This window comes from Hyalella azteca, unplaced genomic scaffold, assembly GCF_000764305.2.
Source record: "Hyalella azteca isolate HAZT.00-mixed unplaced genomic scaffold, Hazt_2.0.2 contig10919, whole genome shotgun sequence".
Lineage (NCBI taxonomy): Eukaryota > Metazoa > Arthropoda > Malacostraca > Amphipoda > Hyalellidae > Hyalella > Hyalella azteca.
The window spans coordinates 4,182-30,454 of NW_025940938.1; the positions used below are offsets into that span (position 1 = coordinate 4,182).

The 26,273-nt window shown below is 38.3% G+C and overlaps 3 protein-coding genes across 3 annotated transcripts; 1 reads left to right on the forward strand and 2 right to left on the reverse strand.

Moving 5' to 3' along the window:
• Positions 1–1,052: 1,052 nt before the first annotated feature.
• LOC108670850 (glycoprotein 3-alpha-L-fucosyltransferase A-like) lies at positions 1,053–6,195 on the forward strand. Its single transcript, XM_018158340.2, has 7 exons — positions 1,053–1,482; positions 2,173–2,320; positions 2,643–2,821; positions 3,697–3,828; positions 4,107–4,244; positions 4,567–4,755; positions 5,940–6,195. Exons 1-7 carry the CDS (start codon positions 1,067–1,069, stop codon positions 6,193–6,195), a joined length of 1,458 nt encoding a protein of 485 aa, XP_018013829.2. The 5' UTR covers positions 1,053–1,066.
• A 4,334-nt stretch (positions 6,196–10,529) lies between these two features.
• On the reverse strand, positions 10,530–15,330 carry LOC125178566 (zinc finger protein 84-like). Its single transcript, XM_047882629.1, has 5 exons — positions 15,180–15,330; positions 14,828–14,949; positions 14,337–14,400; positions 13,703–13,932; positions 10,530–11,345 (listed from the first exon to the last, which is right to left on the reverse strand). Exons 1-5 carry the CDS (start codon positions 15,304–15,306, stop codon positions 10,530–10,532), a joined length of 1,359 nt encoding a protein of 452 aa, XP_047738585.1. The 5' UTR covers positions 15,307–15,330.
• A 5,883-nt stretch (positions 15,331–21,213) lies between these two features.
• On the reverse strand, positions 21,214–24,811 carry LOC108670851. Its single transcript, XM_018158341.2, has 5 exons — positions 23,967–24,811; positions 23,582–23,729; positions 23,141–23,363; positions 22,701–22,875; positions 21,214–22,261 (listed from the first exon to the last, which is right to left on the reverse strand). The coding sequence occupies exons 1-5, from the start codon at positions 24,163–24,165 to the stop codon at positions 21,852–21,854; spliced, it is 1,155 nt and encodes a 384-aa protein (XP_018013830.1). The 5' UTR covers positions 24,166–24,811; the 3' UTR covers positions 21,214–21,851.
• Positions 24,812–26,273: the final 1,462 nt, after the last annotated feature.

Here is a 26,273-nt window from a genome sequence, read left to right on the forward strand (position 1 = left end):
GTGAATTCTGTTCTTTTGTCAGTCACATGGATCACATTTTGCATCGTGAAATTTGTAAATTGTATTTTCAACGATCCAGGTGACAACTTCCCGTTTGTCTAAACTTAGCGAATAGGGTAACTCGATCAAATGACATTTTCTTACCTTTTTTGTAATTTCAACTACAATTTTGAATATTGAATTTGAAAAAAAAAATTCGTTATTGAAAACTGTATCACAAGTGAAAAATATTTTTGCCCGTTTTTTTTAATTGTATTGTGACGTTGAAATAGTGTGGAAAAATAATTATCATGACTTCATCGCATTCGCGGTGGCAAGATACGATATCCACGTCGCTTAGTATTACCCGGAAAAAGACCGGCATTTTCGGGGTTTCAATCCATGTTGACGGTGTCACTTAATTTCCTCCACCTATTTTGCGGAAATTTCTCGCAAAATTTACTTATTTAATGATTTAATGACCCAACTTGTATTTGGTTGCGCATGAAATTTTAACAGTGAAATTTGAACGGTGAAATTTTCCTCTAACCTTCACTATGGCGGCGGTGCCGTTTGATTAATTATTGCGTATCATGATTACTTCGTTTTTCTACGATTTCAAAGAGGCTGAATAGAGGAACTTTTTTCTTTATTTTTGATCACAAACCCACTGCATTATAAACCCAAAAACATTAATAAATTAACAAAGGGTGATACAACGATCTAATGCTGTCAGAATTATCCCCTAAATCTATGGCTCTTCATTGCAAACTGTTATTTAAGTTTACAACGTAATAAATATTTAATAGCTGTTCAAATGTTTTTCCTTGACCCAATTTTTCTCTTTCAGAAATGGCTGTATCGCGGCGGGTTTCTTGTGGTCGTTTTGACTTCAATTTTCTACATCCTTCTCAGCCTTCAAACAGAACAACTGTTATTTCCATCTTTCTTCATAAACTCTCAGCGAAATGAGCCCAATGAGAAGGACGGTACCAATGATCCCTCATGCGTGGATCTTCTGGCCTACAAATCCTCTCTTAAATATTCCGTCTCGGCGTTGAATATTATTATTTCATCATGCAATGCAATGAACATCTCTATTGACGGCATTTTCGGGGATTTTTATTCTGATACAGTACAAATTCAAGCTTCTAGTCAATTCAGAGTGTGCACAACCGGTCTCAGTGAAGTTTCTAACATGGATGAAGCCTTGCTCTCTGGCCGACTCGTCATCGCTTCCTTAAGTGATACTAAAATTCTTGCCGCTGGCAACGTTTCGTTTTCTTCATCAAGCAACTCTACTATTTCCACTCATAGTAACGTCACAATCCACGCTGCTAGTAATATTGCCTTAGCTTACCCTGACATTCCCAAATCGTTGACTGCAAAAATAGCAGCCGAAGATTGGGCTATCCGGAAAGAGTCTTTCTCCAGCAAATTCATCAACTGTGATGCCGAAAAGACCGACAATCCATTGGGGCAGTCTTGTGCTCTGCGATTGAAGTAAGTTCGTTCATTTAAATCACATAAATTTTACTTATTCATAGAGCACTAATTCATTTTACTTATTTTATCAGTCTGCTTAACTCGCAAGTTCACAAGGAATTTAAAAGCAAAGAAAGCGCCATTCAAATTCACAATGTCGATATTGAAACGTTTCTGAGTCCAGCTCCATCATCAGTTCGACAATCTAAAAAACGAAAACAATCATTTCAGAATTAAAAATTATAAGTACATTAAAACCTAAAAAGACATAAAACACAAAACAACCTTAAATCGAAAACAAGCACTTGCGCAACAATTGACTAAAAAAACAAGCTCCTGAGTCAATTCAATTTTTCGATTTAAGGTTGTTTTGTGTTTTATGTCTCTTTAGGTTTTAATGTCTGACTTAGAATTTTTAATTCTAAAATGATTGTTTTCGTTTTTTAGATTGTCGAACTGATGATGGAGCTGGACTCCGAAGCGATTTCAATATCGATATGTTGAGTTTGCTGGCGTTTTCTTCGCTATTAATTTCCTTGTGTAAGTTATTTTATTTTCTATCAACCTTATATTTATAAGTCTACATACAACCGTAACAAATATTAAGGTAGTTTTAATAAGAGATACCCGAATATTAAATTTCCTCATCCGTCTATGATCCGAGGTAACGATGGCATTATCAGCAAATTTCCTACCATAATCACGCAGGATCAACTTCATAGCTAAGGACTCGCTGGACTTCGATTACATCCAGCGTCGGTTGGAGAGCCGGTGGGGCGACGGACACAGATCAGACGGCGGACCTGCGACGAACGAATCTCATATTGACATCAAAACAATTTTGATGTGGGTGGAAGTGAGTTCAACTTATTCCCGAATAGTACATTAGAGTGAAAATAGATTATATAGTAAAAAAAACTAAGAGATAGTGAAGAGATATACCATTAATCCCATTTCACAGCTCAATGAGTTCGAGAAAAAATCCTACCGGCAGGGAGAAACAGGAATAATGCCACGAATCATTGACATTTTTAATGGAGATGTGAGTACGCCAAACGCCTTGTATATTAATAAATAATCTAATATTTTTGAATATTTTAAACTAGAATCGAATTCCCATTTAGACGATGGATGGAAAGTAGAGAGTGGAATTAATTTGATGCTTTGTCTGAATGCAGAGGCGTCCAGAGAGAACAAAATATGGAGACCACAACTACTTTCTGGGGTGTCCCGTGAACAATTGTCAAATTACAGCAAACAAAACTTTGGTAACTGCAGAAGAAGTGGACGCAATCATCTTGAATTCATGGTGGATTCGTGGTTCAAGACAACTGAGAGCCCTACCAGACAGAAAAAGGTAAAAAATATTTGAAATTGAATCAAACTGCAGCATTGACTTATCGTGTTCGACAAAAAATAAAATTATGAACATAATATAACGCATTTGGAGCATCTTAGCTTAGAGCTGTTTTACTGGATGACTGTGATCTCAATCAAGTCGTACTATCATGTCACAATGGCCACGATTTACTTATCTTCATCGTTTTCTTGTCTTCTTCTTAATGTGATTTAAATACATTTTGAGCATCTTTCCAGTTAACCACAACAGATCCATTTAAAGAGCGATCTATAACCTAATCTGAACTTTCCGTTTTTTAATGAATGTTATGTGCGTTGCAAACAATCATTGCTTTAGAGAAAACTGCTGTTCACTGCCCGAGAGATCATTCGCCTTTGATACAATAGCTCAATGTCAATTAAGCTCGTATTATGTTTGGCGTAGTATCGTTTTTAACTGTTGTAAACTTTTTCAATCGAACGTGATAAAATTTGCAATCATTCACAACATCGTTACATTCAATCGATAGAACCCGTTGTCCATTTCTTACGGGATGCAATAAGTATTCTACACAATAATGTGAGGAAGCATTTGCTGCAGAAACTTTTTAAAATTGAATATTCAAATTTCTACTTACAAATTTGATTAGCAATCTATTAGCATAACTATTCGCATTTTTTTAAAGGGCAAAAATCAGAAAGCAGTGATTCGCATCAACATTGCTGTAAAACGTTCTTGTCACTTGTTGATATCAGACTTTGTAATAATGGAGACTGCATAAATCGTGAGTTGTCACAATCAATTAAATGATTTTATATATTTATTAAAGTTACATATTGTCTATGCCTCTTTCAAGAGACCTTAATCAACGAGATTTCATTCTATTTCTGCAGTTTTCCGAACGCCAAGATGGTACTACAGTCCTACGAAGCCCCCATACGTTATGGCCGTGAGGGTCTGAAGGCCTTCGAAGGCCGGGTCGACTACACCATGGGGTACAGGAAAGACTCGGACATCGTTAAGACGTATGTTGAAGAGCACCTCCGCGCTATTTTACTTAAACAATGAAAATAACCAAGCAATATTTTACAATTCAGCATCATTTCGCCAATCCAGCATCATGTTACCCGATGGCTTTTGAAATAATCATTGAAAATAAGTTTGATCTGCTGAATGGAAAATTTGTAAAGGGAAGTTATCTCTCAAATATGGGTATTCCCATTTTTGCATTTTAATTGTGTATATATTGAAGGTCTACGAGGCAGTATAACATTTTCGAAGCTTAGCATTTTGTGTTTAACAGAAACGGTGCAGTTCACTTGAGAGCCAAACCTGCCGACCCAACGCGTCACCATCCTGATGTAACCGGGCCACGCAGCAAGCGAAGAATGGCTGCTTGGTTTGTGTCCAACTGCCATTCGACTCCCAGTAATAGAATGAAGTAAGTTGCACAGCTCTAGATTAAGATTTACATAAACGCGGCGAACAGTTTATTCGGATGAGGCAAAAAAATTCAACAGCTACAATTATTTTGTAAAATCACCAATAATTTTGATCAGCATTGGTCTTGGATTATGATTTTTGATAATAATCAAATTATGAATTAAAAAGAAAAAAGTTTTGATTTGTCAATACATTATTTCAGTGATTAGGAACAATTATACGCATTTTCTGATATTAAAGCCTAAATAGCAAGTTTAGATGGTTTGAAAATGATTCTGTGGGCATTTTTGAAAATAATAACGAGTAATATTGTTATAAAGGTTGGCGCAGTCCTTGCAGAAGCACGGCGTGCAAGTCGACATATACGGCAAATGCGGTAAGCTGCAGTGCGGCCCATCTCAATCTGATGCATGCTATAAAATGGTGGAGCAGGAGTACAAATTCTACTTGTCCTTAGAAAATTCCCTCTGCAATCACTATGTCACAGAAAAATTCTTCAACCTATTACGGTAATAATTAAATTTAGCTCGTTTTCCATGAAAATATGCCTGAATTTACATATGACATTTGGCTCCTATATAAAGGCATTCGCTGTTTCGCTCAAATAAAACGTTGCTTACTCAGAGCGAATAGCCTCAGAGTTGCGTATAAAATACCGACTCTTAGTGACACGTTTAAAAATAAGATACCGAAGTCCAAGAGAACGGACGAATAGTGACAATATTCTGTGATCGAGAGATACATGATTATAGGTGAAACCTAAGACTTCTAGTGGGGATCGAAAACTCATTATCATTCCTACAATTATCAACTCAAATCGGAAAGAGTATTAACATAGTGATCATAACATAGTGATCTCGGAGCTGAAGCGTAGGCCAGCTGTGGCCTGTCGCCGATTCTTTTCCTTTTCGTGCATTGTTCACAGAAGATCTAAAATCGAGTCATTTGACCGGATCTTTTCAACACTGACAATTGTTTGAAGTAGCAACTAGACTTCCACCGGGTTCGATATGGTGCTATATATATATAGGCATTTCAAATCTGAACATATATTTTTCCATAGCTTTATCTAGTCTGTTCTTGAAAGCGTTCATACTTGGAGCGCCAACGATGTCATCGGGGAGGCTGTTCCACATGTCGGTGATTCGAAGCGATAAGAAATTTTGTCGCGTGGAGAAGTTGCAGCGCAGTTTTTCTAGCTTATAGCCGTGGCCCCTGGTGTTGGTTCTTGTTTCAAATTCTAGAAATCCTTCAAGAACCTTGAATAGACCATGCAGTTTTTTTCAGAAATAGACGTACAGTTTTTTTTCAGAAATTATGAATCCTAGAATTTGCTCGTAGCGTATTTACCCGATTTTCAGCGTATTTTAAATCACATTTATAGGGAAAATTTTTCAATTTTATTCCAATTAATTCGTACTGAAGTTCAACTGAAAATTATTATGCACACGATTTCTGATAGTCTCCGTTTGTGTTCAGTTTTCCAATGTATACAACATGAAATTTTATCAACAATTTTATTTCATATAAACAATGAAATGAGAAAAAAAATAAAAATTTAATATTTTTTTATAAAAAATATAAATAAAAAAAAATGAAATAAAATATAATTTTATTATGTCTCTATTTGTTACGATTTTACAGCAGACGACAAGGCCATGTTAAAAATGCATAAATATTGTCTCGCCGGAAGATATGACGTCATCCCGGTGACGTACGGCCTGGGCCACGAGTTGACCGGGGCGCCAAAAGACGCCTACATCGACGTCTTCGATTTCCCCGACGTCCAGTCGCTGGCCGCCTACCTCCTCTACCTCGACTCCAACACCACCGCCTATAATGAATACTTCAGGTACATCACCCCACACTTGCTACCGACTCCAACACCACCGCCTATAATGAATACTTCAGGTACATCACCCCACACTTGCTACCGACTCCANCTCTAGTTATGTCAATTGTGCTCTCTAGTTATGTCAATTGTGCTCTCTAGTTATGTCAATTGTGCTCTTTAATTATGTCAATTGTGCTCTCTAGTTATGTTACATGTGCTCTCTAATTATGTTACATGTGCTCTCTAATTATGTCAATTGTGCTCTCTAATTATTTTACATGTGCTCTCTAATTATGTTACATGTGCCCTCTAATTATGTTACATGTGCTCTCTAATTATGTCAATTGTGCTCTGCTAGTGATCTCCTGTCTCTTATACACATCTAGATGTGTATAAGAGACAGGCGCAGTCCCTTCCTTTTTTGCACCCTCGTGGGTGCCCGCTTCCGTAGGTACAGAATTTATGGCACAGTCTAGGATGTGAAAATCTGCAGCCATCGCCCTTTTTTCCGTGTTCACATTTCTTTTGCAGGTACTTCCAGCAAACACCTTTCTTTACTGGTGGTCTACTTGAGGGTGCATCTGCAACTTGGGTGAATGGTAAGGGCGGTGGTGTTGAGAGGGTTGGAAAATCTAGAAGGGATGATGGCAATCCATCTTCCAAGTCGCCATTCTCATGGGTTTGTGCGGTAGCCGGAGTGTATGGGCCTAATTGAGAAGAAGGAATATCGGTAGGATCAGAAGTTGGGGCACTGGAAGGGCTGAGGGCAAGGGTAAAGCTGGAAGTAGGTGTTGGGTTAGGAGTGAGTGAAGAGGTGGGGGAGGGCGTATGGGAAGAGGCGAGGGTACCGTTAGCTGCAAGGGAAGATGAGGTGGCACCGGGGGAGGGGTGGCCAGCACTACCGGGACCGTGAACTACCCGTTTTGGCTTTTCTTTCATGGCTGCTATAAGTTTTTTTTCGCTTTCTTTGAAATTTTTGTAAAACTTCATTACGCAGTTTGCAGATTGGCGTGCTGAGGCGAATGTAAAGTAGCAAAGATGCGAAACTAAGGCATGACCACAGCTGATGTGCGGGCAGATGACACCTCACAGGTCTCTTCTGCATGACAATAATACAGAAATGGCAGTATTAAAAAACCGCATCATAAAAATAACGAAATGGTGGTATCTAAGATACCTGTCTCAAAGATACTGGCAACATGGAGTTCTCAAAGGCGTTTAGACGGGCACGGGACGAATTCCTTCAGAACCACCTTGAACTCTGAATGAAGAAGTTCAATGAAGTGCGCTGATAACAATTTCAACATCCAGTGGTTGGTAAATTGATAGCTGGAGACTTATCCTTAATGATGAGGGCTTCAGCTATCACCAGTCTTGTAGCGTCGGGGCACCGCATGACGATGCTGATGCAGGCGTTGGAGCATCGCAGACGATGCAGGTGCAAACTTGAGGCATCGTATGGACAGAATGGTTCGAACAGTCAATACTATCCCCTGTATTAGTTGTACTCCATATAATTAACATTCAAATGACTTCTTCAGTAAATTCGGAAGTAGTTTGTTATAAACTTTCTTTAAAAAATGGTTTTAATGTGATCAACTCGCAGCAGCAAAGTGGTTCCTCTGGTCAATGAAACGACAGATGATATTCAGCGAGTCAATTTACTCAATGTCTTTCATTTCATTGAGTACTGAAGAGTTTTTTCTAAAATTTTAGGCCTGAATATGTCGAGTTAAGGGGGCTATGGAGAACCGCCAGAACTCCAAAGCGAGCGTGCCCGGGGTCGCTGCCGTGACTACTATCTTACGTCTGGCCCGCGTGGTGTCACAGGAGTGTCGTGCGAGCCCGCATCGCTGCACCACAATACAGCCTCACAACAGTGCACATGACATCAATGAACTTTGAATACTACCAGCAAATTTTTTGCTATATACAGAGCGACTTTAAAAACATATAAACATAAATTCAATTTTCAATTAATTAATTTATTCTTTCATGTTCATGTATTCGCATCCCCAGTACATAAATGCATCATATTCAATACCGAAATAAAGTCTGTGATATTTAATTTAAATAGTATACATTTCTTCACGAAAGATAAATTGTCGCTGGATTATTAATTATTTTTTCTTGATAGGCTTCAATACTATAGGCACGTAAAAAAAAGGTTACAGAAACGCGCCGAAATTCTAACTTTAAGCGGTAATTAAGATATGTCAAACTACAAAGACTGTCATTCAGATCAATAGTTTCCTCGTAAGGACAGCGGTATTGGCATGAAGTGCCTCGATGTTTGTAGTCCGTTAGGCAGCCCACAAAGAGGGTCTGGGTGGGGAAGATACCCCTCCTCACCCACCTCATGTGACACTCATCCTCTCTCCCCCTCGTCCAAGTTATGTCGGTGTCTCGCACTGTAATATTAGCTTATACTTCAAGCCAAATAGACTGATTTCACACAGATTTATGCTCATTTTCACCATATAAAGGCATCACATTCAATACCTAAATCATTTCCATGATATTTAATTCATAGAGTACAGATTTCTGAACAAAAGACGTATTGTCACTACACTATTATTTTTTTCCTGATATAGGCACATCAAGGGAAGGTTACAGAAAGGCGACGAAATTTTAACTTCTACTGTTAATCAAGATCTATCAAACTACAGAGACAGTAAATTAGACAGTACAGAGACCAAAAGTTTACTCATAATGACAGTGATACTGGCTGTCGCTAGCATAGCAACAGCGAAGTGTCCATCTCCATGGGGATGGAGACAGAAGGGGAAGCTGTGAAACCGCAGTAGGGGCTTTTGAAGGGGGGGGGAGGTGAAAAATTGTGAGGCTTTTTCTTCTCATATGGTCGAGGCTCGCTCGACTGAATACACAATGACCCGTGTAACGACTATTCAACATCTATTCAATATTCAACATCATTATTGATATTGCAAGGTAACATGTTGTTTGAGTAAACATTTTTAAGCTGCACTTCCATTCGCTTAAGCCAAAAAATCGGTTCAAAATCAACAACAACAATATGTGTATCTTCTGGATTCTTCACTGCTATTAGGGGGCTCAGCGTTCTGCAAGCTCTATTCTTCACCGCTATTAGGTGGCTCAACGTTCTGCACGCTTGATTCTTCACTGCTATTAGGTGGCTCAGCATTTTGCAACAACATCGATATAGCACTGTAGTAATATATAAACATGGGCTGTACTTCATCGCAATCATTGGCATTCACCATTGACATTATTAAAAGTTATTATAACAAATAAAAGAATTTATAACTTCTATTTTAGAGACCTCTTACTGATGAGATTCAAATCTTGTTATATCCATGATAAGTAACGACTGTAATAAATCTTACCTCCATACTTTTCAGCTGGAGACCTTTATTGATTCGTGGTGATAAAAGGCACAGTTTTTTCGATTTGAGAGAGAAACTCATGTTGCCGCCAGTGTCCTCGCACACGAAAAATGGTAGGTTGTAATCTAAACGCGCTAGCCTTTTAACACCTACCAGTCAGGAGGGTAAGGGGGTAAGGAGGCTGTCCCTCTACCACCAAGGGAGAGGGTAGACGAGAACTATGCCACTGCACACCAGCTGATTTATGACCGTCAAAGAAGGCATCGCTAGAACGGTACGACACTTTTAGCATGCTCGGGGTCAGCTTTCAAAGAAAATGGGAAATCTACGATGCAGGAGTGATGAAAAAGTATTTTGTTCGAATATTTCTACGAAATAGAGGATGATTCAAACATGACTTTAATACCGATCAATAGAGAATAAATAGTACTACTTGCTCATGTCTCAAAAAATTAGGTAAGTCGTATCACTTGCATGTATAATGAATATCGATGTGCAACATTTTACTCTATCATAACTGATGTTATACAAAATTTACGTATATTTTGTAACATGTAGGGAAATTGTAAATAAATAGTTGAATGAGCATGAAAAAATTTAGATTGATATTTCAATTACGAGTGGAGTTATAACGACTATACGCAGTGATAGATTCTCATAGGGATCCAGCCAAGCCTGCCTGAGGGCTCGCGGTTCTCAATCTCAACCTTAAGCTTTCTTTCCTGGCGCAAGCATATTTGCACTTAGAGCAGCGGAGAGTTTACACAAATGTATGTTTTTGAAGATTATGATTTTTTAGCTGGCTCTTAGTCACACAAGAATATTCGCATTCTAAGCAGCCAAGACGTTTTTAGATGAATGTTTATAAAGAAAATGCCTCGCCAGATGGCTCTTAGTCACACAACAATAGTCACATGCTGAGCAGCCAAGACATTTTTAGATGAATGTTTATAAAGAAAATGCCTCGCCAGATGGCTTAGTCACACAACGAAATTCACATTCTGAGCAGCCAAGAGGTTTTTTAGATGAATGCTTACTAAGAAAATGCCTCGCCAGATGGCTCTTAGTCACACAACGATATTCACATACAGCTAAGAGGTTTTTTAGATGAATGCTTATAAAGAACATGACTCTTCAGATGGCTCTTAGTCACACAAGAATATTCACACTCTGTGCAGCTAAGAGGTTTTTTAGATGAATGCTTATAAAGAACATGACTCTTCAGATGGCTCTTAGTCACACAAGAATATTGACACTCTGAACAGCCAAGAGGTTTTTTACATGAATGCTTATGAAGAACATGCCTCTTCAGTTGGCTCTTAGTCACACAAGAATATTCACACTCTGAACAGCCAAGAGGTTTTTTAGATGAATGCTTATGAAGAACATGACTCTTCAGATGGCTCTTAGTGTCACAAGAATATTCACACTCTGAACAGCTAAGAGGTTTTTTAGATGAATGCTTATGAAGAACATGACTCTTCAGATGGCTCTTAGTGTCACAAGAATATTCACATTCTTTGCAGCGATGTGGTTTCTTAGATAAATGTTTGTAAATAATGTTGTTAGCAGGATTTCGTTCCATGAAACAAACGCTTTGTGGTCCCGAACAACGATGTGTACTTTCTCGCTTATGTTTAGCAGAAATGAGTTTCAGAAGTTGAAGCTCTGAACCGCAGGAATATTCACAGTCAAAGCATGAGTACAGATGTGAGGATGCCTGCTCATCTGGATGGCGCTGCTGCAATTGGCAGGTAACCTTGGCATCAACCAAACCCCGCTGGGAATACGGGAGCCTCTCGCTGCGCTGCTGGGAGCTGGACGCTTCAGAGGCGCCGCCGCTGCCACCAGCGTCTTCTGGATCTCCTGCAGGTGCGGACTGCCTCCTACCCACGTTCTGAGGACGGAGGATTTGTTACAGGATTTGTTACAGGAAATGCATCCAAATGAATCAAAATTTTATTGGCGCTTACCTGTAACTTTGACCAAAATCTATAGGAATCTTAGCTTCAATTATTCAAAAAGTCATGGAATATAATGTAATTTTGTTGAATTGCATTTAGTAATTTTTGGTTTATTTTTTATGTGTATTAATACTGTTTTGGCCTAAATTGGACATTTTATGCGTCAAAAAGGATTATTTGATAAGCACGTCATGCTTGGATTGCTTATTCTATATAATGTTGAACTGTCACTTATAAGAACAAAGAAGAGCTTGATGGCGTTTCAGAGAGGAGATGATGAAGAAACGAAGCACTCGGCGCTCGCCATGCACAGAATCTCACAATGAGCTGATACAATGCGGCTCTATAAGTTTCCAAATTCTGTGTGAAGCTTTTGCACCTGATGGTACAGCTCCATGGTTGGCTTATAAACCTTACTGTAAAATGGGGTAACTTAATTAGACTACTTTTTTTAACACGTTTTTCTTAACTTAGCTTCGCGTTTGTTTGTTTGTTTGTTTGTTGTTAACATTGACAACGAAAATTAGCCCACTTCTGATTGCTCTAGAGATCTGAAATTCGGCATGCAGGCTATTTTCGCCTAACAATTTTAGTTACAATCATAAAAACTAGCAATTAGAGACCTAAATTAGCTTAATTGAGTGAAGTATATTTATATAATTATATGTATATAGTATGACGTGCGGGCGCTGACGTTATAGACGAGCAGGCACTGACGCTGCGTATCATCGATACGTACGTCGAGTCATACTTAATCAAGTCTTAATCGTTTTTCTTGTGGACTAAAAAGTAGAAAATAAAATACTTAAAAAAACTTTTTAAAAAAACACGTTTTTCTTGTGGACTAAAAAGTAGAAAATAAATTCTGGCTCGCCCCAAAAAACGTGGGTCGGGCTGTACGTTCACCATCAAATTTCCAAAATTAGTGTGTTGTGTACTTTTCGTTTTAATCATAAATCTGCCCGACACACGTCTTTTGGGGGCGAGCCAGAATTTATTTTATACTTTTTAGTCCACAAGAAAAACGTGTTTTTTTTAAAGTGTTTTTTAAGTATTTTATTTAAATAATGCCATTTTTTACTAGCTAAATTAAACCTAAATTGAAACAGGCAAAATACAGGTCTATACTCTAGGTTTACTCACCATAAATTGCTGGCTCCTGCCTCTCATAGTTTTGATGTAATTTAAAAAAAGTGATGGTTTTTGTTACCCCAGCTCTTGGGGTATCTTAGACTGGGTGGTAAAATACATTACCTATATTTTTTGGTAAAATAACTCCAAATAACTCCAGGTTTTGGTGCATTGTAGTAGAACTCTTCTAGTTACATATGCAAATGACAAATTAGAGGAAAGTGTCATAGTTTGCAATGGGGGGCGCCGCTCCCCAATGGGCGAACTTAGAACCTAATGTCAGCCGTGAAGGGGTAATATTGACCGGCTTGGAAATTAAGTTAAAATTACCATATATAAGACTCTATAGAATCTGAAACCTAAAGAAAAACATTAATAGGTGTATCAAAAATGAAATAAGTTATATGAGGTAATTTTAAATTAATGTCCATGCCAGTCTATGTTACCCAGTCAGGGCTGACATTAGGTGGTCGAAGTTCCCCCATTGGGGGCAGTGCCCCCCATTTGCAAACTATGACACTTTCCTCAAATTTGTCATTTGCATATGTAACTAGAATAGTTCTACTAAAATGCATCAAAACCTGGAGTTATTTTACCAAAAAAATGAAAAAGTTGGAAAGGGTACTCCGACAGGCTTTCAATTATAGCTCTTTTTAGTGGTTCACATTTTTAATTTTGTAACCTATTAGATATGCAAACTTTTTAAATCTTTCTATTGTGTTACGTAGCTTCAGTATTAGGCCTTTAATGACTATTGACAAAATTTTCTATGTCGAATAGTTTTTGAGTTTTGGGGGTTTCTGTTAAAAAAAAAACAAAAAGTGGTCTAAGTTACCCCGGGAGTCTAAGTTACCGCATTTTGCAGTACTTTTAACCAACATCTCAGGGTATGCTAAATTTACTGGTAAAGTGAAATTGGACAATAATTTTCAACAAACAAGAAGTAACAGCAGGTCACCATGAAGTAGGTTACGAGGTAGTATGATAATAGCAGGTTATTTTATAGTTAAATTAGCATATGAATATATCCATTAATTAGAACTTGAATGCCTGATGATAAGTGATTGAAAAATTCCACCAAGCTTATGAAGCTTTTATGTAAACCATCAAGTGATACATTACTTTAAATTCTCAATCGTCTTAACACACAACCACCCACCACATGTCCAGGCATGGTAGAGGAGAGCGAGGCAGGACGGTGGGCTACATGTGCTTCACGAGCCTCAATTTGAGCTTCCATCTTGTCCGGCCAACCGGATGCGGGAGGTGGAGCTAGCTCATCAATATCAATAGGCTCATCCTTCACAGATATGTCCTCTTCCTCATATAGAGGCTCAATTTTAATGTTAGCTGCAACGACTTTAGGGCGCAGAGATGAGCTGCTGGCCGCTGTTGTGGGATAGAATTGAAATGAAATTACATGGAGGCAAAACTGGTACCAAAATATATAGACACATTGACGAAATCCAATTAGTAATTCATTGTATGCACATAATTGTGAGCAATGCAGTCTTGTTAATATAAATTGAAAATCTTATATATGTGTTAATACACAGAGTATAATTTTCATCTTCATAATCATATCTCAGGTAATTGGTGCGTTTTATTTCAATTGATCCTTTTTGCTGTTGATGTGATAGGGACTTTAAAAACTAGGGACTCCCATGTAAATCTAATTTTTTCATGATTTTTGAAATATGAAAATACACAACAATACTTCAGGTATTTTTTTATACCACTCAAAAATCATTTTCAGTGATGTCATTATATTTTCGTTTGTTTGTGGTAAATACCTGATGAGGAAGGTGGAGCTAGCTGGCCACCACACCCAGGGCTGGGAGGCTCACCTGAACCAGCCTGACACAACAGGTGGTCACATCAGTCACGTATACTTTGATAATATCCTAATGAAGGCAAATTAGTTGCGGTGGATTTTGAACTAATAGTTCAAAAATTGACCTCAAAGATAAAGTGTTAAGTGTATAATATTACCTCAAACACTGGCATTTGCAATGAAACATTCGAATAGAATTTCGATTCAGTCATTCATCATCAAATGGTTCCCCCTAAAGAACCTCGATTTGAATGAAATATGAATGAATTGTATACAGCATGCATGGGAATCATTACACCTAACAGGGCTCAGGGAGCAGATGCATGTCAATACAAAGTTCACTGCCAGAGACATAATCATGCAAATTTTATTAGAATGCAGAATTGTGATCAAAAACCATAAACTCAGTTATTTACATAATATAACTTTACCATAGAGTAATAACTTTACCTGATTTCCATCAATATCAATAGGCTCATCCTTCACAGATATGTCCTCCTCATATAGAGGTTCAAGCTTGATGTTAGCTACAATGACTTTAGGGCACAGAGATGAGCCACTGGCCGCTGTTGCTGGTTAGAATTGATAGAAATTACATGGAGGCAAAACTAGTACCAAAAGATATAAACACATTGACAAAATAAAAACTGTAATTCATTGTATGCAAATAATTGGGAGCAACACAGTCTCTGTTAATATAAATGGAAAGTCAAATATAAGTGATGGCCCACACAATATTATTTTTATCTTCATAAATTAATCCTACCTTGGATATTGGTTCATATCTAAATGTTGAGCTTACCATTAGACTTGCATTTGCCAACACCAGAAGGCCTTAGCAGGAGATTCAGCCCAGACCACCAGCCTCTCTCAACTGCATCATCAGAGAGTTTGTGCAGCACAACACGACATTCTTTCATGTCATCCATTATAATATCAATTAGATTCTGCTGGGTTCAAGTTGGAGAAGTTTAAAAATAAATGTAAAAGGTTACGATTTCGGGCGCCAGTGTACGGTGTTGTTAACTGGTCGGTAACCGTACTGTAACAGGTTGCTTTTCTATGCAACCCTTATATGAATTGTAATTAAGTATGACCTGAGGGTGGTTCGGTTGTAGCTGGATCCGAGGATATAGAGGGACAGCGTAAACGATTATATAATATACTTTTAGGATTATAGTTCGGCTTACAGTTTAGGATAATCAGTTAATAGGTTGGAGCTCTAACACTGATGTCTTCGGCGTCCAGTTGAAGTATGGATAAGTCTAGAGTGTATCTTCTACTCTGACATTAATTTAGAGTTACTGTCCTGATTGTTAAGGACAGGAGTATGGGCGTATACTCGACGGTTCTCGGCCCAAGACTGAGTTTCCTGGTTTGGGCAGAGCTCATATAGCTACGCTAATTGACGTCACCAAGGACGTGATTTGATAAACAGGAAAGGCTAATACAAGGAAATGCTCATGAACATATCGCATGTGAAGGATCTTATCTTTCAACAAGGAAGACATCAATCAGGAAATATCAAGGGACGAATGGTATCAACATTGTCATCTTACACCTTCCTCCTACGGGGAAATTTTTAGATCGGCCTCGATCTTATCAAATCAAACGGAAGTGTTAACGCTCCTGAATTTTAGTGCTATTCAAAATGCAAAAAATTGACAAATTGCAGCATGTCGATAAATCATGCTATTAGCAAGAATTAAGAATCAGTAAAACATTCAGCTAAGAGATCCTAAAATAGCAAATTTAGATTCATAATAGCACCTTCCTTCCTACGGGAAATTGGTCCCTCAATTTGACATGAATCAATTTGTATACTGAAAACATAAGTTCAGAATATTTGAATCAATAGAATATTGCATCACAACAGAAATTCTATGTAATCAGATGAAAACATATTGAAAGACCATCACAAACAGTAAGGATTTCATATGTCAAAAAATAAAATGAAATCGCAAGGAATCGTCGATCAAGAAATTCAAATAAGAACATGAGGTGACGATAATATTATCGTTATGACTCTGCTAAAAAAACTTGGTTGTCTACATATACACAGTAGCAGTAAAAAATATGAAATCGCGTCACAATATCCGGTATTACAATTTGATTATCATCAACGTTTATATCAATAATAGATAGTAATACAGGATAATTATCCAGAGAATTGACGCTCGCTGAAGAGAAAAGGAAGTGTTGCGCAAAAATATATAAGGCGCTGAAAAAAGGAACACTCTTAAATTAAATTGTTCCTAGTCGTGAAGAAGCCAAGGCTGAGGCAACGTCAAGCGAAATCGCTTGCGAAAATGAGATATGCCTCTGATCAATGATCCTGCTACTCTACTATTCTCTTAACTGCGTAATCAGTACGTCAGATAACTGCACTGTGGGCGAATTTCAACGAAGTGCGTGAAGTATGCGATCACGATGGATTCTGCTTAGGATGGTTTCGGCGATATGTAGATCCAAAGTAATTTCCAAGTATGAGGACAATAATCTTGGAAGTCCGTATTAGAAATTTTTCAACATTTCACACGGAAAATAACCGTGATGTCATCGGGAGGAGACATTGTTGAAGATGATCATCTTACGTCGTCATGCAATTCATTCAGCATCCATTAATTTGTGCTTGCCGTCTCGTTATGTACGAAGATGTGCAGAGCTTTTAAACAGCTGATTATTAAGCTGTGACGTCAGCGTTGTGACGTGGCAGGCGTATGATAAGTCAATGACTCGCCTATAGTAGCTGCGTCTTCAATGCCAAGGTTGGAGACAGCATGTCGCCGGCCTCGTGATGTAGGCGTAAGAACAAAGTTCTCGCTCGGAAAAACACGGGCATTAGAAAGATAACTATACAATATAGCTGGAGACACTATTACAGTATATCTAATAAAAGAAAATGAGAACCCAAAATGCAAGAGGATCGTTTCTTTTTATTTACGTTAACGTTACTGAAACTCTTTAGCTCATAAGTTCAGTTGACTTTACGTTAACTTGAACTGTTAAGACAAGCTTGACCATTGCAACAATGAGATGGTTTACAACGGTGTCCAAACGTGCAATACATAATAATGCAATTAATTCGCATAAATGAAAAGTATACACTGTATATATAACATGAGAAAGCTAAACCAAGAAAAGTCATATCATAGCTGACATCGATAGCAAATCAAGCTTATCGGTAAATTTGTAGAGATTATTACAATCGCTATAATTTAGCATAATCTTAAGAAATCATTTCCCAATGTGCGTGGAACAATGTCTATAGAATTCACAAAAAATTGATACACAATAAATTAAAACGTAACTCACAATAATATTGCAGGCTAGTAAATCGACATTGTAATGTCGTAGTGGGAAATTACCCAAGTGGTCGTTGACGCCTGTACGTGTTAGTATTCAAGCGCCGCCAGGTCAACAAGGCGCGCAATATTATTGCTGTCTAATAGACGCAGATGTAATTGAAAATAAGTGCTCACTGATACGAGACAAATGCCTGTGGTAATCATGGACGTGATTACGTCACTCAAAATAATACCTTTTTCGAGTACACTCGGTGCTTAAGCTTGGCCAGTACACTTTAGTTAAAGTTTGTGGATGCCTTAGGGGGGCTTGATTTTAGTGAGTCGGAGGTCTGTCGACCTAATGGTTTCGACTTTCGACCACTCCTGCTAAGGATTAAGTAGTCATCTTAATATTAGTGGACTCACCACTCCACTAGTTACAGTGATCAAGTTTATCACTGGTATTAGAAAAACTTATGGCTTTCGTATTAAGTTTAAACGAACAATACGATCCACTTACAATTTGAAATGGTTAAAGATGCTCGACGACCAGACCATTGTGTGGGAATGGATCAAGTGGTCTTCGCACAGCCAGAACCATTCTAGGTCCGGGGTGTCAAAGGTCTTACCGGCCACTGTCTCTGAAAAATACCACATGAATAAATACAACTGCAATAAATAAATGCATTCAAGTTGCTTGGTAGTCTGTTGCATTCAAGGATAAAATGAGACATCGTCAATCGCTATGTGTAACGAGAATTGCATTTAAATACGCTATTACTTTATTGTAACGCAGGGTAAAATGATAAGTATACCATTCGAAAATGAAAAAACATTGAAGTCATAATACGACATGAGAGATGAGAGAATGCGTTTACAACAATCTTGCAGTTCGCAGGCAATGTAAAACGTCTAGGTACAACGTGCACTAGCCTCGCGCCTCCATTTTTTCGTTATTATTTTCTCTGCTCGCATTTCTTGCAAGGCTGCTGTCGCTCTCGATGCATCGCTGCATGCTCGTCTGTTGCTGTCGCGTAGTGAAGTTATCGGTCGAAGTTCACAAGTATCGTCGTATTTACGACATTAACTATGCGACAAGGAACAGCTTAACAACTAATAATCTCAAAGAAATTATGATATCTTTCCGCTTGGAGATTATACACTATAATATTATCTAGTCACTACAGACCTCAAGATAGATTGTCGCACCGCTTCGACGTTTTGCGGAGATCTTGCAGTCCTCGGGAGATTAGGCTTCTTTTTCTTCTTCACATCTCCAGATTCCCTGAAGTTCTTTACCCAAGAAACGATTAACTGTCGTCCTGGAACACGGCCACGAAGTGCAACATGGAAGCTAGTGCACAGACGATATGCACGCTGTGTCGTGGCGATCTGATTGATTTACCACGTGAAAAATATATGCCTCAACCGCAAAAGCGTGTTCCATGCACGTTCGTCCATTACATGACTACTGCAAAGAAAAAATAAAATAAATTAATGCGGCTCATCATATGAAGAAAACTTCACAGTTAGCGCTCTTGATCACACATCAGGAAGGCTAATTCAAATGCATGAGCAAGTTCCTTTGCCCCATGCACCCTGCATGCAATAATAAAGTTACCAAAACTTACGCATTTTTTTAGTGGTGCTCGGTAATAATTGATTAATTAATTTATCTATTTCCCTTTTAAGGTGGTTCACAGTTTCTCAGTTAAGAAATTCATATCTAGTTCTTCTTTTTAATGCGGGTTAGTGGCTTCGAAAATTCGACATTGCGCCATCTCGATTTCATCATGTGTATACGATGTTATCTTCTATACGATTAGCGTAAATTGAGTGCCGATATATGAGCTATGCAATTTAAAACAAATTAGTATAGAGTGTATAATTTAGCATTGACGTAGTACAGTAATTAGGGTACATTCCCAGTCAAACAGGTCTTGATCGATCGATGAAGATTAGGGCGGATCGATGAAGAAATTAATGCAGATTCTTGCTTGATCGACTAGGGCAAAACCCCATTTGAAGTGGGCAACGGAGAGGGCAATGTCGCGGGGTTCAACACCGATTATAGAGGAGCTTTCTAGGCCGATTCAGCGAAGATCGTCGAAGTTTCTGCACCCGATAATTTTTTGAGTCGAATAATCTGCATTGAACTATGTCGAATCTTAAGTAGTTGAAGCCGAATCTGCATTAATCGACGTCGAATCTTCAGTAATCGACGTTACATCTTCATTAATCGATGTCGAATCTACATTAATCGAAGCCAAATCTTCCTTATTCGATGACAAATCTTCCTTAATCGGTGTTAAATCTACATTAATCGTTGGCAAATCTTGCTTAATCGTTGCCAAATCTTCCCTAATCGATGTAAAATCTTCCTTGATCGATGTAAAATCTTCCTTAATTGATGTAAGATCTACATTAATCTCCGTGGAATCTTCATTAATCGATGTCGAATCTATGGTAATCGATGCTGAATATTAGCAGTTTTCACACCCTACTACATATATCAAAAATATTGAATTCTACTCCTGTAACTGAACATAATTTTACACGACAGTTCAATGAAAAGCAGACCAATACAATACAATTTACTTTCTTACTTCCACATTGTATACAAGGAAACACACTGTACGCGCTGTCATGACTTTACAAATTATTAACCTGTATCAGTCGTTCGAATAATATTCAACAGATTAATCACGGTTGTTAGTTAGTCAAAGCAGACATTCGCTAAAACGTTACAATATAGAAAAGCAAACACTGACATGAGATGAAGTAGACCAGAGAAAGAACAAGATCAAATGATAAAATTTCAATCTAAGCAGATAGTTAGAATGCTATTTTTTCAATCAATGAAATTTATCACCGTTAATAACTCAGACCGAGGAATTTGCGGCTCTAGCTTGTAAAACACTCAAATTCATCACAATGACAGTAGGAAATCAATTAGTCATGGGCCTCGTCTATCCAACTAGATTTGAAATGTAAAAGTTCATCTTGCGACATCAAAGCCCGAATATTAAAGTAATGCCTGTAAATTGCATACAGTTATAAGAAACGCAACCACTAGAGAATAGTGGCAAGTGTCAAATTCTTTCAGCTCAACTTATCTTGTAGTGTTAAGGCATTTTGCGACTTTTATTTTGTAATAAAATTATGATTTACCTTTACCTTGGCAACACCGGTAGGAAGTTAACGTCGCGCACAGAATTTTCTCGTTAGTCATTATTGTTCGGCTGATCCCCGCTGCAGGTTAGTTTAAGCTCTAATAGGTTCCTTTTTATTGTCTGAATAATTGTTATATTGTGTCATTATTTCTCTTCATTCATCATCAACGACGATCACTTATTAGATTCAATCTTCAACAGATACGCACGTTGCCAAGGGTATTATTCTTTACACTATTTTTCCATCTTGATACTTGTATTCAAAAGCCCACCTTCTTGTTAATTTGCCTTGCAGTAAAATCTCAGTTCCAGTCTCTTTCATTTTCATTCTTGTTTTACTGTGTGGGTAATGACTGGCACTTACCCCACAATCTCATTAATTACGGTCTACATACGGTCACAACATAAAATTACAGCAAAAGCATGAGATGACCTAAAATCAAATACCAACTAAAGAATGAGAGACGAAAACTTCAGTCAAGTACAATAAAGCTAGGCAGCTTAGCTTCAATTGCATATCAAATTTAATTCTAATCAAGCACAGTTAGTTCGTATAATGAAAATCATTAAAACAGCGGTATAGGAAGGAGGCGGTGTAACAAATGAAAAGAAACTTTCGTATTTAATTAGGGCTATAGAGCTTAATTATATTTCAACCCCAATCTTTATCATCATGAAATTGAATAAATTTCCAGGCACTTGTCGAAAAACTCAACAGTGAAAAGGTTTTTTTCTAAACCTTAACTAATAGTATTTATTATGTTATAGTTTTCACTAACAGCATTGTATGATTGTCAAGAAAAAAAAGTATGTACTGGAAAACGGCATCTTATTGAAAAAATGAGCTACCTTAATGTGGCATGACATTAAATGAAGATCATTTGCTGAGCCTTAATCAATAAGAGACACTAGATTTACTGGCCACAACAGATCCCGCCAATTTTGCTACCATGATAATGAAGTCACTGCTAAACAGGTAATTATGATCACACACATTAAAAAACCTGAAATTTCCTAACTGTCACTGGAATCATTGGACAAATTTTCGTCACCAATTGAAGAAGACTTGTTCTCGTTGCGTTCACTTGCAGAGGAACTAAGCAGTTCATCGATTGCGGCATCAGTTTCGGCTCCAGCGCCAGCGCCTTCAATATCATGAATGAAAACGTCGGATGGTAGGAAGGCAGGACTACGTGGACCGCCCGTTGATCCAGCAGGAGATGTACAAGTAGTAACAGTTCCATGCACAATATCAATTGACGCAGTAGCAGGTAGAGTTGATGAACCGACACCCGAAAGAGAAGCGGCAGCATCAAGCCGCAACTTCCTTCCTCCGTCCCAATCACGCGCACCTCGGAGTGCGGTCTGGATGTGGCTTACGAGCACCTCCCTTGTATCTTTCATCTGCAACGCCGCGGCATCACCTGAAAGTTAATGAGGTCAAATTACTTATTGGTCACCACCATAACAACACTCACCACCATCATATTACTCACCACCATCATAATACTCACCACCTTCATAACACTCACCACCATCATAACACTCACCACCATCATAATACTCACCACCATCATAACACTCACCACCATCATAACACTCATCACCATAACGACACTCACCACCATTACAACACTCACCAACACAGTAAGAATTACTATAAACGTATATTCAGTAAACATGAGCCCTGGTCCAATATTTATCAGTATAAATGTCTGGCATATCTATTACAGAGACTGAAATATTATATAAGCTCTCCTTTCAGCGAAACAAAAATTACCTAAACATTTATCACCCATCAAACAGAAGAATCTGCACCATCAACACATTTTGCACCATGACCATTCACATTCCAATACCCACCTAGAATTCGCGTGCATAGTAGGTGGCCTCCAAATGCTTGTTTGGTTGCAGTTCTTCTCTCTCCCAAACCAGTAAAACTGAACTGAAGTGCCAAATCCCGTGACATGCAGCGCTTCAGCAGTCTCCTCGTAGTCATCTTGGAGTTGCATCCGATGTATGGTTGCAATTTTTGAATCTGTATGGGAGAAATTTTTAAAACTTCTATTGCCTTCTTTTAGAATTTCTATTTTCAATTCCGCAAATGCAAATACATATACAAGAACATGCAGTAAAAAACCATATCTAATTAGAAAGAAATTGGAACAAAATTTACCATATAGGCAGTATGTTTGCTTGCATATCTATGTATGTCGGCACCATGTCAGGTCAGGTCCTAAAAATCTCTTTCGAAGAAAATGTTGGCTCGACACTAAGATTATGTTTACTCATACTGTACCCACCAGGTTAGGATCCTTAGCCATATTATCTAATTCAGTCATGGAAGTGGCTGGCGCGGGGAGGGCTTCAGTGGCACCCAGAGACTTGCTTTCCGCCATGGCAATATGCTTACTGACGTGCCTCTCGAGTTTGTTTTGGTTCTTTTCGACCCTGTCAATTTTGTTTGTTAGCTCTCCAATCATGGAACCAATGCGTTCCATCCATTCCTCTGGAAAAGTCCCACACCTGTTGGCAGGCAGGTATCAGAAAAATCATTGTGTGTAACAACTAACATCTCAAATAATTTTACATTATCTGAGAGAATTTGATTATTGAATTTATTTCATTGAGCATTAAAAGAATGTAATAAAACGGATATAAATCCATTTTGACAAACGCTGTACTAAGAGTTTCTTTGAATTATTCCTTACTGACAAGTTTATTAAAATTAAAGATTTACTTACTGCTGAGCAATGCACTTCCGTGGTGCAGATGTAGGGGTGAAAGACAAGACAGGCACAGGCCGGATCAATGGCTGAGCAGCTTCGTCGTCAGCAGAGGTTGAACCATCCGTTAGCGTATACATTTTTTTCTCGCACCTTTCAAAAGTTGCTGTAATAACAAATATCATGTTAGTAAATTTCTATGGTTTGACATATATATCTGTACACATGTTGTCATTCATTTTAACATTACCATGTAGATAAAAAAATTGAATGTTGGAATCGCTCGAAGGAATGTGTAGTTTTTTTAATAATACCCTCATGAATGATAAGAAATTTAAAAAAGCGCAATGAAAAAAATCCAACATTGTTTTTAATCTGTTGACGAATAGGTATTATTACTCACATGCTTCTGTCAAAATTCTGCAGTTGTATGTGGGCCATTTTGAGTTGGGTTCAGCATTCGCCTTCGCCTTCGCATGTGCATTCTTTGATGGCCAGAAACAAGACTTGGTCTCAGACGAAGAACTACCTGGCGTTAGCCACCGTTTTGGGACGACACTGTTGGAATTGTCTCCAAAAACAACACCGATGAAATCCTTCATTTTTATCTTCTACACTATCAGAGAATGTGGTAAAGTTATTGCCACAAAAGATTTTCTGAAAGGCAGAAGCATCATTTTACACTTTATTTCAGTTGCTGATAATACCTGACACTCCTTAAATTTTTCACCAAATAGGTCCCAAGTATTCTAGAGTCCAAGGGCTTCTCAAAAAATGCCTTATTATGTTTAAAAATCTGCACGACCAGTTTCACAGCCGTCGTATCCAAAATTATATCTCGCACTATAGCGACTTGGTCATTTTTCAATCTTACAACATTGTCCCTGCATCCCAGAGATCCACGTTTAATTTCAATATCCTTTCGGATTCTCAGTGACTTGAATGACTCTCCCACAGATTTTTCAGAGGATGCCAGCGTTTTTTTCTCGCATTTGAGATGAATTGATGTCTTGCAAGATTTGTTAGGGTTGTTATTGATGAGACTTATGTGAGTTGCTATTTGTTGGAGTGGTTTGTAGCCTGATCTGACAGCTCCTTTTATATGAGACCCAAGGTAGGATTCGAACTTGAAGGCTGATACTTTATCCAGATCACCATACCTGGAGTAATCATCAACCAGATGCTGAAGAGAATGAACATTGTAGCTGAGGAAGCCTGATCCATAAATTTTGATAGCTCCTTCAATGAACCTGAGCAACAGTGTATATCGCAGAAAGCAGCGATCAAACCCGCATCTCATGTTCCAATCCTGGTACTCAGAACTGTAACTGCTATAACACAGTCAAACGCCAATGTGGGCAACGATGTCGATTAGTGTGAGTTTTTGCAGAACGCGGAAGAATCCACCATTCTAAGAATTGAGAGCAGATACGCCCTGAATAATCTTTACAGATGCTCGGCGAATTATCAACTGTGGGCTTATCTCTATAGATCGAAGTAAATGAGAGTAGGCAACTCAACGGAGCAAACCGAAAAAAAAATCATATGCAAACTTGTCGGTTGGATGTTCATCCTATTAAACTAATAAATCTGATGTTAATGTACACTCTAATTTATTATGAAAAAATTAATTCATGATTGTGTGATGTCTCAGATTTGTCCCTGATTTGTCCCAAGTTTGTTAGATTTGACCCAAGTTTGTCCCAGATTTGTCCCAATTTGGTCCCAAGTTTGTCTCAGATTTTTTCCAAATGTATCCCAGATTTGCCCCAAATTTGTCCCAGATTTGACCCAAGTTTTTCCAAATTTGTCCCAAGTTTGTCCCAGATTAGTTCCAAGTGTGTCCCAGATTTGTCCCAAGTTTGTCCCAGACTTGTCCCAAGTTTTTCCCAGATTTGTCCCAAGTTTGTCTAAGATTAGTTCCAAGTTTGTACCACATTTGTCCTAAATGTGTCTCAGATTAGTCCCAAGTTGGACCCAGGGTTGTTTCAAGCCGGCCCAGATTTGTTCTGAGTTTGTCCCTAATTTGTTCCAAGTTCGTCCCAAATTTGTCCCGGATTTGTCCCAAGTTTTTCCCAGATTTGTCCCAATTTGGTCCCAAGTGTGTCACAGATTCTGGGACAATGAGCGAGTGTGAGTTTGGAGTTGGTTGAGAGCAAAACCGTGAGAGCGAGATTGTTTAGGGTTTGGAATGGCCGGGGTTATCGAAAGGCTGCCCCTTGAGAAACTGTTGCTGGCTTGTTCCCCAAAGATGACTGTTGCTTGCTTCGGGAAACTGTTGCCAGCATCGTTACTACAGCACCGTTACTACCAGCACTGTTACTACCAGCACCGTTTCTACCAACACTGTTTCTACCAGCACCGTCACTACCAGCACCGTTTCTACCAGCACCGTTACTACCAGCACCGTTACTACCAGCACCGTTACTACCAGCACCGTTACTACCAGCACCTGATTAGAGAATGCGTCCTACTTCTACTTTATTTCTAACTTTTCTTTTAGTCTTGATGTAGTGATTTCAACCGAAACTATACTTATCGATATAAGGGGTTGTGTCGACAGTATTTATAGTTATTTCAAGACAACCAGTTATCTCGACACCTGTATTGATCTCATCAATCGTATGGAACTCTCGATAGAGTTTTTTTTAATAAACATTTTAAAATACTGTCAGGTTTCTAGCACGAGGGTCGGCGCGTTGAAAAGGTT